Source organism: Prenolepis imparis, unplaced genomic scaffold, assembly GCF_030444845.1.
Source record: "Prenolepis imparis isolate NDT839.2.m4 unplaced genomic scaffold, iyPreImpa1.0 SCAF_7, whole genome shotgun sequence".
In the NCBI taxonomy this organism is placed as follows: Eukaryota; Metazoa; Arthropoda; class Insecta; order Hymenoptera; family Formicidae; genus Prenolepis; species Prenolepis imparis.
This window is the reverse complement of record NW_028141165.1, coordinates 8,054,545-8,068,518: the sequence shown is the minus strand read 5'-3', so window position 1 is coordinate 8,068,518 and position 13,974 is coordinate 8,054,545. Positions and strand designations below refer to the sequence as shown.

General features: G+C 35.1%; 1 protein-coding gene and 1 long non-coding RNA gene across 3 annotated transcripts in view; one reads left to right on the top strand and one right to left on the bottom strand.

Annotated features, from left to right (window-relative positions):
• LOC145938791 (uncharacterized) overlaps positions 1–13,974 on the bottom strand; it is a 108,403-nt gene that overhangs the window by 25,238 nt on the left and 69,191 nt on the right. The gene's annotated exons all lie outside the window — the stretch shown is intronic.
• The window catches only part of LOC145938783 (uncharacterized), a 193,936-nt gene that overhangs the window by 148,437 nt on the left and 31,525 nt on the right, over positions 1–13,974 (top strand). For both annotated transcript variants that reach the window (XM_083042538.1, XM_083042539.1), the window contains exon 3: positions 1,964–2,108. In XM_083042538.1, the coding sequence (XP_082898664.1) occupies positions 1,964–2,108 (145 nt within the window). The remainder of the gene's footprint in view (positions 1–1,963; positions 2,109–13,974) is intronic.

The following is a 13,974-nucleotide window of genomic DNA, read 5'->3' as shown; positions in this document are numbered from 1 at the left end:
TTTATATATGTATGTATACAGAGAACAAGGAGAAAGATGATGAAAGTTAAGAGTTAGCGAGAAAGAGATAATTAAATATAAATTATATATTGTCTGCAGTAATTCAAAATACAGTTATTAAACGGCTTGTGATAAATTTGACAATATTTTGCATTACAAATTGGCGATTAAAGTAAAAGAAAAATGCATCACTTGGTGTATGCAAACCAAAAATATAAGAGTATCACTATTCAATCCGTTATATAACACAAAGTCTCAATTTTGTTTATGCGCGGAATGTAATTTAAACTGTTATCGCCGTGAAACTTTTTTTCTCTTTCGCTCATTCCTAATTTTCCGCGGCACGAAATTACGATTTACGCTACTTTTGCTCAAGGATAACGTGCGATAAACCGATGCGAACTGCACATTTTATGCGATGCTTGTTAACAAATAAAACTTATTCGCATGTATTTACTTTCTAAGTGAATATCGAAAAACATCAACAAAGTTTGCACAACAAACTGTGCTCTCTCAACAACGTCTTGCATCTATTTAATTTTATTATTTTTCTGTGCGCGTACATATTTTTTGTTTATTTCGCAAATATAAACAAAATGGAATTTAATTACTTCGTAACAATTAAAAAAAAAATTTCCATTAAATCTGTTTGCCGAATACGTATAGTAGTACATGAAATATCACACGAGAGAGGCAATTTCACAAAATTTCGATGAAATACACCATATGCAACTCTTGAAAAAATTAACGCCGCATCGATTCGCGTTTTCTTTTTTTTTTTAATTTTTTTTTTATTATCTCGGTGCACCAGGGATGCAGCTGTTTGTTTTCGGTTTCTTTCGCAGGAGTGCAACAAGTGTGTTACGTTGCTCGTGTCTCGAGGCAAACGAGAGCGAGATATACCGGGGACCGCAACAAATCTACGAATAAATTTTTTGCTCGCCGACCAGGCCGCGTTTCGCTCCACGCTTGCTCGAATTGATATCCGCGGCCCGTATTTCAGGATTATCTACTCGGTCGCGTCATTTTTGTTTCACGTCAAGCTGCGTTCTAAGCCGTTTTACAAATGCTATGATATAAATTTAAAAAAAAAAAAAAAAGAAAAAGTTCTCGCACACATATATACGTGTGGAACGAGCGGATAGCTGCTTTATTAAAAGTACCATCTCGGGAAACGACGTTATTTGACGTTTACCCGGGCTTTTATAAGCTGCCATTTGACTTTTGCCGCGCGGTGAAATTACGGTCCCTTTATCATTGCTCTGCCCGATTCATAAAGTGCGAGGGAAACCGGAGAGTTAATGACATGTAAAAGGGAACATTTTTATTATTCCTGGTAATATGAGTGATATTACGGGTAATATATGAATCTCCATACTCTTCACTTTTCTTTCGACGCCTCTAGAAACGTCGCAAAAAAAATTAAGGGGAAGATTTCTCTCTTCTCACAAGTTAACGTGCGGAGCAGATTGAAATTTCCTTGTGAGGAAACGTTACGTTAATATTTTACGGCATTACGTTAACATTACAAAGTTTAATAGAAAGAGGAAAGAGAAATACGCCAATGGCAAGAAAAAAAGAGAAAAAAAATAATACAGATAGGACTTCCGACAAATTGAGAATCCATAGGTAGTATAGCAATACGCAAGGATAATACGAAAAATGTATTTTCACGTTAAATGTACTTTTCCCGCCGCAGATGTGCAACAATATAAATCACGTTTCCCATGACGTTTCTCGAACAGCATCGATTGGGACTTTTAGCTCGTCGCGATATAAAACTATCTCCGTAAATCAAGCGCCCGTCTCCCACATCGCCCCCCTCACATTCGCTCGATATCACGCTCGCGACATTTGCATCGTTAGCGAGTCGGGACATAAAAAAAAGAAAATAAGGAAAAAAAAAGAATCCCTCTTCTCAAGTGGCACGTACTCGACGAACGCAATTTTCTTTTGTTTTCAGGCAGACCTATCCTGCAGAAACACGAAGCAGACCGTGGGCGCGATTTACACGCGCACCAACTTCGTGACGTTGAAATACGTCACCGACGCCTGGGGCACCAGCTCAAACGGCTTCCGCCTCGTCATCACGGCCGTCAAGGATCCGAGTGAGTATTGTGCGAATCGTAACTTATTCGTGTAAGCCAATTGACTTGCCGACATTTGAACATGCAGACATTAGTATGCGTAGCTCGAAGCAATTGCAATTTTTCACGATACTGGGGGTACAAGAAATCCTATTACTCCGTTATTGTACAGTTTCGATAGTAAATACTGATGTTCTGACTGTACGAATATGAATCATTAACCGTAGAATGACGCTGTTAAATGAGACGTTAAGGGTCACATAAATGACATTTGTCATTCATTTTTAAAATATGAATTAAAATATAAAAGACATATGTTACAACATATTACGAATGATCTTCCCACTATTTTCTTTTAAAATTCCAGGTAAAATTCCAATAAAATTTGTAGTTTGAATAATGATGCAGCTTTTTAAAATAAGTTTCTTTATTGTATACGCTTTCTAAAGCGTTTTCTATTCATACGATTGCAAAGTTATCAAGAATGCAGTTTTTCAAGCATTTAATATTGATTTATTAATTGTAAAATTAATTAGGACAATAAGAAAATGTGACATATCACTATATCTAAACACTAAAAATGATTATTTATTCGTTTATTAAATTATTACTTATTTAATGATTTATTAAATAAATAAGGAGTGCTAATTTATTTAAATATTATCTATTAAAAATTGAACAATTTTCTATGAAACTTACATAAAATCTTGATATTAAAAATAGATCGTCAAGTAAAGAATTACATGTTTAATAAAAACTTAAATATTGCAGAGATATATTAGACATGTTTAAAGATATATTAGATATGTTTCTTAAGTGCTAAATAAAAATAAAATTATCAGAGTTAATTTTTAAAAAAATCCCTGAATCCTAAAAAAAAATTTTTTTTTAATTCTTTGAATCAATTTCCATGAGAGTTTCCTGATTTTTCGAGGTTGAATATTCCCTAAGAATATCAGGTTTTCAAGCTTTTTTCCCGGGAGTATACACCCTGTATGAGCATTATTTATTTAAATACATGAATTAAATTTAAATTTTCAAAAGATTGTTGATACATAAGAAAAATGAAAAAATTGCAGACTTTGTGCATGTGAATGACTAATATCATTCGATGAAGATTAACTGACTCAAAACTAGACAATATTAATCTATTTTATGTGAAAATCGGTATATCAACTGCACATAAAGTTTCGATTAGATTTTTCAGGGCGTATGAAAATTCCACTGTCCTCAATCTGATCAAATAATTCTCTCTTTTTCATTTTCAAAGCGATTCACCGCGGCTGAATCTAATCACTGTGAGATTTGTTCATTGAAGCGTATATTTGATATTTGAGAAACATATTTCCGAGAGATAAAAATCGTACTCGTGTATCCCGAGTAAGAATGGAAATGTCGAAGTCTTTTCGTTATTCTCTCGTTCCTTTTTTTCCCCCTCGATCTTGCTTCAACGATTTTTCTTTAATCCGCCTTTCAAATTGTATCGCGGTCGACTCAAGGGAGAGATCTAAGTTTATCATTCAATCGCTTTTATTCATTAGCCCTCAAGCTATTAAATTTGCCTTTCAAATCCGGGCTTCTTTAAAGCGCTATGTCAATCCCTCCCCTCTTTCCCCTCCTCCTAGTCGTCGCGATCGTATTCTCTCCGGCGACGTTTAATGCACGATTTCAGAGTGCAGTCGCTTATAACCGCACGATGAACCCCGGTTAACATTGTAATACTCCATTCGTGCGGCGCTACTCGTACCAACGAATCCGAAATTACAATTGAATCAGTCATCTGTAAAACATCACGACTACGCACGTCTAAAAGCGAGCTTTAACAAAGTACCAAAAGCATTTATCTCGAGCATTGAGTGGCTAATGGCTTTGTTTTCCATTTTTGATGCGTCAGTTTTCGAAAATATATAAGGATCAAACTGTAATTATACGAGGGTAAGTCAAAAAGTTAAGGGACAAATAAAGAAAACCACATTTATTTTAACCTATGTGGAAAGTTTACATATCATTTTTCGACATAATCTCCACCAACATCGATACATTTGATCCACTGTTTAACAAGCTTCTGTATTCCATTCTGGAAGAAAGATTTGGGTTGGGTGCGTAGCCAGTTATGCACCACTGCAATGACCATCTCATCCAAAGAAATTTTTTTTCCTCGTAGTATTTCTTTTTTTTTCTCTCGTAGTATTTCTTTTCTTTTTCTTTCTTTTTTCTTTTCATCTTTTCGGTTTATTAAAAGAAGCACTACGAGGAAAAATTTTTCTTCGAATGAGAAAGTCATTGCTGTGGTGCATAACTGGCTACACACCCAACCCAAATCTTTCTTCCAGGATGGAATACAGAAGCTTGTTAAGCAGAGGATCAAATGTATCGATGTTGGTGGGGATTATGTCGAAAAATGATATGTAAATTTTCCACATAGGTTAAAATAAATGTGTTTTTCTTTATTTGTCCCTTTACTTTTTCATTTACCCTCGTATATTAGATCATGAATTCAAGAATAATAATAAAAAAATATTTTATAATAAAAATATATTTGTGCTCAGTTTTTTCCATGTACAATAACATATTTTTTACTAAAAAAAAAGAACAGATCATCGAGTCCTTTTCTGCTCTTCTCTGTCATTAATGCCATTTTGCAAACCGATTCGATCGAAACTTTGTTACGCGTAAAAGAAAATTGCGGAAAAAAAAAATAATCTCTGCGGCTTTGTCACAGAGTCAGCTTCGTAAAGCTCGCGCAAGACAAACAACGCGCGTTAATTGGCTAGTTTAACGAGCTATTTTCAGGTTTTACGCGAGTTCGGCGAAACATGCGCGCGTCCGACGACCATTTTACATTTTGTGCAACGTGTCTCGCTCCGCGACGCGAGTGAAAAGTTGATCGGGTAAATATTGAACAAAATTTGTAATTGAAATAGGTGGCGACGCGGTAAGTGACGTCGTTATTGACGTGTCGACGTTGATTCGAATTTTTAATTTGACTGAGCGAACGCTTCGATTCACCATCATTGTTGGGTGAGATTTCGCGCAACAGTAATGAAAGCGCGGCTTTAAAAAGTTAAAATTTCGATTAGTTTCTGGAAGATAAACCAAAGAGAATGCATGTCCAAAATGTCATCAATAATATATAATATCGATAAGAGTACATTATTCGTTCGATCGATTCATTATATAATAATAATATATTTCATATAATAATAATATAATTATATAATATTATATATATATTATATAATAAATATATATATTGGATTGAGAGAGAGATGCTTTTGCATTTCATTTTTACATCGGCGCGACGTGTATTAAGTATTACAGATGCCAATCACGTGTTTACAGCATTCGGCGCGTTAATGAAGCGCGATCTCTCAACAATTTTTCATTTTACAAAGGTGCGAGGAGAATCGTGTCGGTTCGCGAGAAGACGATGATAAAGGCGTCACCCTCGTCGACGATTTTGTCAAAAGGGTGGAGAACTTTCCTGAAGCCGACAAAAGACCGTTAATAATACGGACGAACATTGAAATGAGGTGGTCCCCGACATCTCGGCTGTCTAATACCGAGGAAAAAGCGCACCGCATCGCTCTTCCTCTCTTTCTCTCTCTCTCCATCTCGCGAATCTTCACCTCTTGTCTCCTTTTCCCAGCCCTTCGCCCGAGAACGTAATATTTTCATGTAATAAAGTTTCTGAGAAACGAGTGTCGGTGACAAAACGCAACCGCGCTATATATTTTTATATATCTTCACGCGCGGGAATATTTGGATAAAAACGCATAAATATGCAACGCGTTATTTTCCTCGCGCTCTAATTACGAAATGCACGCGATGAAATACGGCTTTAATATACAGATATTGTATCACATCGTCGTTACGCAACTTGCGCATTTCATGATACCGTTCATTTCATCGTTATCGTTACACTCTTGCGCTCTATACACGTGATATCACGTTCAAATGCAAATAAGATGTTACGAATATGGGCGCATTGCTACATTTTCAGTATATTTTCGAAAATATATCAGAAGATTTATTTTCGCATATTTAATCGTATTTATATCGATGATGATTTATTCAAAGAAACTTAATATTTCATTACGATTGTTTTACCCTTCTATCAACAGGTACTTAAAGCAATTTTTAATATTAATATTAATTTTTTTATATTAAAAATGTGTCGGAACTTTTCTCTGTCTAAAACAAAATACAAAGGAAATCTCTTTAAAGAAAATTAAAAAATATAAAATATAAAATTATCACAGTGGAATGTTATAAGATAAATATTAAATATTTATTTTATATAATAATTATCAAATTAATAATTTATAATTGACAATTATAAATTTGATAATTATTAAATAAAAGCTACGTATTTTCGATCATGGAACTAGGTTTGATCAAACAATGAGAAAGCAAAGGATAATATTTCGGCAATGTTTCGCACAAACATCGCGAAACCACGCGTGTATACGATAATATAATAGGGAATACAGAGTAAGCGTTAATCTTGAGTACTATGACTTCGCCGACTCACACTCGAGATCCACATTCAAGACGACTTGCGAGAGAGTCTCGGTAAAGTAGCTATCCAGTCCCGGGACTCGACAGGTGTCGAACTTTAGCTCTCTCCCCTCCTGCCGAACAATTTCCTCGAGTTGTAATCTTCCAACGGTTATAAGGAGCACTTCAAGGATAATCCGAGGGAGTTAATATAAGTTAGTTCGGAAACTGAAATGCAGGACGAAATCTCAGTCGCGTGCTCGGTCATTGTTGTTCCACAACGACATTATTCTATCAGTAGAAGCCGGGATACGTATGTATATCTATCTCTCGCAAGGATTGTTTGCCAACTGTCTTTACCGCGTTCGCAGAAGCAACTTTCGCAATTTCCGCAACGCGCAATTTTTGTTTCAACCTGAGAGTAAACGCTTTCGCGAAAGGCAAGCTCCAGGTGTCTTCCCGCGAGAGACGAGAACAATAATTGTCATCTCATTCTATAGTCGAGTAGAAGAGTCTACTCAAATCTTGTAAGACAAATTCCCTTATCTTCCAGGTATTTTCATTTAAAATTCCAGATAAAATAAAATAAAAGAAAATTTGTAGATGCAGCTTTTTAAAATAAGTTTCTTTATCGTATGCGCGCTTTCTAATGTTTTCTATTCATACCATTGCAAAGTCATGAGTGTAATTTTTCTAGTATTTAATATTGATTTATTAATTGTAAAATTAATTTAAACAATAACAAAGTGACTAAAAATATATAGATCATCAAGAAAAAAATCACATAAAAACTTAAATATTGCAAAAATATGTTTTTTAAGTGATAAATAAGATTAAAATTAGCAAGGCAATTTTTTAACAAATTCCTTAAATCTTAATCAAATTCCATGAGAATTCCCTGATTTTTCAAGGTACAAAATTCTTTGAAAATATCAGATTTTCAAAATTTTTCTGCTAAAATATAAACGACTCTTGTTCTCATCTCGTAGTTTTCATCTTCGCGAATTGGACGCGTGCTGTGAATGAATTCGGGGGATATCATCTCGCACATTGTGCGAGATTTTTAACAAATAAATCGGATTGCGCGGGAATCTGAATTGATCGGTTGTTCGTGAATAGGCGCGTTTTTGGAAGAGAAATTTTTTTCTCCGCAATATCTATATCCATATCGCGTCGAGAGCCATCCCGGCTCGAAATCGACCAAGTCGCAATTTTCGCATCAACGTCGAATCGACGAAATCTCGACAGCGGGAGAATCTCACATACCTAAACATACACGCGCTCGTTATCGGGCGCAAATTTCGGTTCAGCGACATCGCGCGGTCGGGTCGACGTAGCTGACGTTATCCCAATTTATCGTAATTATGCAGAATGCGAATCGCGCATGAGCGAGAGAGAGAAAACGCGTGTCTCTTCTCCCTTGCCCTTTCACGTCAGCTTTCTCGCTCATCCCTTTTACCACACCGGTGCATCATCCACCCCTTTCCCGCCCTCGCATTCGTGCGTATAATAGAAACGATCCGCGCGAGAACGTTCGTAGCTCGGTAATTATTGCGCGGTCGCGATGTGCTCTTGCCTTTTTGCGCGACACTAATTACCCCGCGTGATTAATTGATAAGCGACGAGGGCTGACGTTGGCGGCTTAACGCGAGGGGAAAGGTGTGGGATAGGATGGAAACCCCTTTCCTCGTTCGCCGAATGAGAAGAGAGAGGCAAAGGAAGGGATTCTCTCCTTTCGATGCACATACTGACAGAAAATACATTTTTTACAAGGTGCACTGATCCGCTTTCTCGACTTCGTTATAAAAAAAAAACATACGACATTTCGACGTGACGTAACATGGCGCTTTTATTCGCGCGGATTTATGTCTCGTTCAGGCGCGTGATGCGTCCCGTTTATCTCAATTTTTTCGCGAAATTACTTCTCTCTCGCACCCGGCGTATTCTATCATCGTAGCGCAGAATTCTCCAATGTTCCGTTTCCACTTCTTTTCGCACAAGTATTGTGTGCAAAAATCTGTATATTAATCGCGAAAATGTATTACTCAAAAAATTCCTAAGAATTGTATTTTCCTAATAATTGCATTTAAATGTATTTTCATCCGATCACAAATAGCTAGATGTGAATTCAATATTTTTGTAAATATAAATCGACTATAAATTAGTCAATAGTTTAATATTTCACTGTTCGACAAAAATATTTAAAAGTGTGATAAGGGATGTCTACTCAAATCTTGTTAAAAATTTCCTAAGAATTCCCGAATCTTCCAGGTTTTCGTTGAAAATTCCAAGTAAAATAAAAAAATTTGTATAGATGCAACTTTTTAAAATATGTTTCTTTATTGTATACGGTTTCGAATGTTTTCTAATCAAAGAAAGTTATCAAGAATGTAGTTTTTCTAACATTAATATTGATTACCATTTAATATTGATTTATTAATCTTAAGATTAATTTGGACAATAATTAAGTAAGTGCAATATGTATCACTATATCTAAACGCTAAAGATATATGCAAAAAATATAAAATAAAAATATAAAACAAAAATAATTATTATAAACGTCGTAAGGAGAATTAATTTCTTTATATAAATATTATTAAAATATTAAACAATTTTCTATAAAACTTACATAAGATCTTGATACTAAAAAGAGACCGTCAATAAAATCACATGAGATTTTAATAAAAATTTAAATATTGCAAAGATATATTAGACAGATGTTTCTTAAATAAGAGTAAAATTATCAAAGACAATTTTTTGGAAAAATTCCCTGAGTCTCAATAAAATTCCATGAGTATTCCCGGATTTTTTATGGTAAAATAAAATCCCTGACAGTCACCGAGTCTCCTAGGATTTTCTAGAAAATAGATCATCTTGTAAAAATTTCTACGCATATTTCAGACAAGTTCTTTTTAAGAAAGACTCTTTAAGATGAATAATCGAGCTTCCTATAGAAAACAAGTCAGGTTCGATAAAGTGGGGATAAAGGGGACCGTGTAGCCGAATATCTGGACATGTCGATTACACGATGACCGTCCGATGACAATGAGTCTCACAACGGCCGGAATTTCACGATCGCCGAGTAATTAATTGGTGGCTCTCACACGCTCACTCTCTCTCTCTCTCTGGACCCGAGAATTTCTTCCCGATCGAGAGGCGGAATCCCTGCGAGGGCTATATCAGCGCGCGCTGATAAATTGGAACGCGGACGATCGTGTGTCTGTATATATGGATTCCGTTCGTTGCGGTCGAAAAGTGCCAACCGCAACCGAGGAAATTCCCGCGGGCATTGTCGTGGGCGACAGATTTTCATGCCAGCGTTCTCTCACGATCGGCCCCATTCCGTCCCCCTGTCCTTCCCTCTTTCCCGCACCCGCGCATCTGCCTTCTGTTTAGTCCAGTGAATTATTAGTTCATTCGGGAAAAAAAGCTGCCGATTCACGTTTATCTATACCACGGAATTTAGATTAATCGAGATTTCGCGCATATTTTTTTTCCACGTCCGATATTCAAAATAGGAAAAATGTCAGTATTTTTGAAGATTAATTATTTTCGACGATTGACGAAGTGAATACAAATCGCATAGGTGTGCATGTGATGTGCAAAAAAATATTTGACTATTAAAATATTAATATTCATATAGAGATAAATAGAAAATATTCATATATTTCTACAAAAATTTTTCGAAGTTATTACTATTCAATATATATTTGACTATTAAAATATTAATATTTATATATAATGTTCATATATTCATTTCTACAAAAATTTTTCTAAACTACCCGATATTGTCAGAGATAAACTAAAATTCGATTAAAAGAGTGAAAATTCTCTCGTTCGAATAAATATCAGAGATCGAGAGAAGACGGAGCACCTCGAGGCAGGAAAACGACGGCGAGTCTATCTCGAGGAGACACGTGCGTCGTATACGACAATATCCGTCATCGGCATCACGATTGTACGTAAATATCTAAACACGCGACGCGATGGAATAACACGAGACACGCCCTACGTGTACGAACTCCAAACCATGCGGAATCGCGCACAACGACGCCTCGCTTTCTCTCTCTCTTTCTCTCAAACACTCCGGAACGTGTCTTCAAGCGTGCGAGGCATCGCTGTCAGCACCGAGCGTGTAACCCGGTGAGACACTTAAGGGTGCTGCCGGTTTGCGTCGCCAAGTCTCTCAATCTCGCTCGAATAGTTAGCCGGCTGCGTCCTCAGCGATTCCACCCTTAACTTTCATCGCAGGGGATTCGCAAGAGCGACAACTACATGTGTCTGTCGCCGCTCTCTCGACGATAAATAAGATATACGATGTTCCACTGTGTAAACGTAGAGGTAGAGAAAGTTTTGTAAAAAAATAAAAAAATTTTTTTTAATTTAAAAAATTTAAAAAAAGAATACGTAAAATGTGATTTTTTCACTTAAATTTTGCTGTTATTTTTAGAATTTCGAAATATTTGCGTACAAGGTTTACGTAACGCGTAGTCTTTAGCTCTTTCTTTCTCTCTGACAATATCGAATAATTTAGAAAAATTTAGAAAAATTTTTATATAAATAAATACATGAATATTATCTTTATATCTGTATATATGAATATTAATATTTTAATAGTTGAATATTAAATAGTACAGGGTGTCAATTCAAATCTTGTAAAAAAATTCCCTCAGAATTCCCTGATTTTCCAGATATTTTCGTTTAAAAAATTCCAGATAAAATAAAATTTGTAGATGCAGCTTTTAAAATAAGTCTTTTAATTGTATGCGCTTATTAATGTTTTCTCTTCATACAAAGTTATCCTTTGTTATCCTTTGATTAAATTCCATGAAAATTCCTTGATTTTTCAAGATAGAAGAAAATTTTCTGAAAATACCAGGTTTTTCAAGGTGTTTCCCAAAAAGATACATCCTGTATTAATAATTTAGAAAAATTTTTGTAGAAATAAATACACGAATAATATGATAAAATATGAACAAATATGATAAAAATTTATACACACATTTCATATACAGTACATTATACGCGTAAGAAGAGAATGCGAGCAGAGAGAGAATGTTACACACAGGCGAAAATTAATATCTTCATCTCGCGGCATTACAGTTTCTCTCCTTCTCGTCGGCAAGATATTTCTTTTCCTCCGTGGATCTCGATCGGAAGGATGATTCATGCGCTATCGCGCTCGACTTCCTCCGAGTTTGCCTCCATTTCCTTCCATCTCGTCTGTTCTCTCCCTCTTTTTCTCTCTTATTCCCGTTTTACGCGCTAGGTACCTTTTTTTTGCCCGACGAATTCAATTCTTGCCGTCGTAGAGAGAGAGAGAGAGAAAAAAAACAGAGAGAGAGAGAGAGCGCGGACGCACTCTCAATCTTCCCCGTCGACGTCCAGGAGATGCCTAGCGCTTGCATATCGATTTCGATGCGCGCCACCCTTTCCTCTCCCTCAATCCACCCTCCCAAAAGCATTCGTTCACCGCCTTTCAATATCACGCGCTCGCCGGATACGTCCCTACGTGTCGTTCGAACCGCGGATGGAGAAGCGCGTCGTATCAATCTCTTCCGCTCGACCGTACGTGCTGCGGCCGGAAGTCGAGAATTATCGTCGGAACATGGAGACAGCGGCGAGACTCTGACGAGTCTAAAATTGATAATTCCCCCCGCCATTCCCCTCTTTCAACCTGATCTCCTGACACATGTGTAACGAAACGATGAATATTTTATTCAGAATGCTATAAGTATCAGCTGATCGTCGATGATACAATTATCGCAGAATAATTTTAATTATTTTAATAAAAAAAGAGGAGGAGGAAGTAAATTAGAGAAAAGAAGCTAATTTTTTTTTCTTGTGTGACACGTGTCTATTTCAAAATTTTGTTAAGGTCTAAAAAATTAATGTAAATTTTATTAATCTTTAAATTAAAGTATGCATATATTTTTGTCTATTTTTTATCTTAATATAAGAGAAACATTTTTTTCATTTAAAATATCTTCTTATCAACACATGCACGAGCGATAATATTGAGGTTTATAGAGACATTACTATCTATCTAACCCATTTGCGCCAAGGGTGCCTTATTTTCCGTAGTTTTATTCACGCACGCTCGTGTACGATAATTCCATACAATCATCGGTAGTTTCACTTTACCCGGCAATCTTCCCGTTTCACGGAATGGACGTGTCGATATCGTCGGCTTCCATGTGTTATCTGCGACGCGAAATTATAATAGAATTCCACGATTATTTAGAGGAACATATCGTTAAGTTGAAATTACATTTAAATCAAAGCTTCAACATCGTATCTGTATATTTTATTTATTTTTTAATTATCTATTTTTTTCTACGCAACAATTCTCACGCAAAATAATCGCAAAAAAGCTTTAAATAGCTTTAATCATGTTTTTTTTATTTATATATACATGTATATATTTATATTTATAGTATATAAAATTGAGATGATATTTTTATAATAATCCATTTTTCTCACGATGCTGGCATTTCTTTAAAATTGATATATTTCTGTGTTTCTGTGTTCTACTTCAATTTATGGAATTTTTGTTAGTAGCTAGGGTGAGCGTGACCAACTCGAGGAAATACTAATTTTCGAAGAGCTTTTGCAAGCACGCACAGCTTTGGCATAACGTTCGAGTGATTTTCCTCGAGAATCGTAAAAAGGAACGTGCGCAAAGTCACTCTTCGCTTTAAAGTGAAGGGAAATCATTTTTAAAAGTTAGTCGTTATCAAATAAAAGTCTCGTTCAGAATTCTTTTCACTTTGTTCCTACCTTAAAATACACGTTTCCTATTCTAAAGCTTATAAATATTATTTTACGCAATTTGCTTCAACAGATTTTTTGAGAAAAATTAAAATAAATTTTCCGTTCTTAAAAAAAGCAGTTATTTATTTCTCTTTGAATCCTCCCTTTGAAGTTCTCTTTTAGTTTTGAACAGGAAATGCACATCATTTACACGATTTCAAGGTGTTTATTCAAATCTTGTAAAAAAATTCTCTGACAATTCCCTGATCTTTCAGGTATTTTTGTTTAAAATTCCAAGTAAAATAAGAAAATTTATAGATGCAGATTTTTAAAATAAGTTTTTTTTATTGTGTATGCTTTCTAATGTTCTCTATTCATACGATTGCAAAGTTAGCAACAGTGCAGTTTTTAGCGATTAACATTGACTTATTAATTGTAAAATTAATTTGGACAATAACAAAATGCTATATATCACTATATTTTAACGCTAAAAATATATGCGAAAGTATAAAATAAAAATATAAAAATAATTTATTATAAACATCTTAAGAAAAACTAATTTATTTAAATTAATTATTTATTAAATTATTATTTATTCGTTTATTAAATTATTATTTATTAAATTATTTAAATA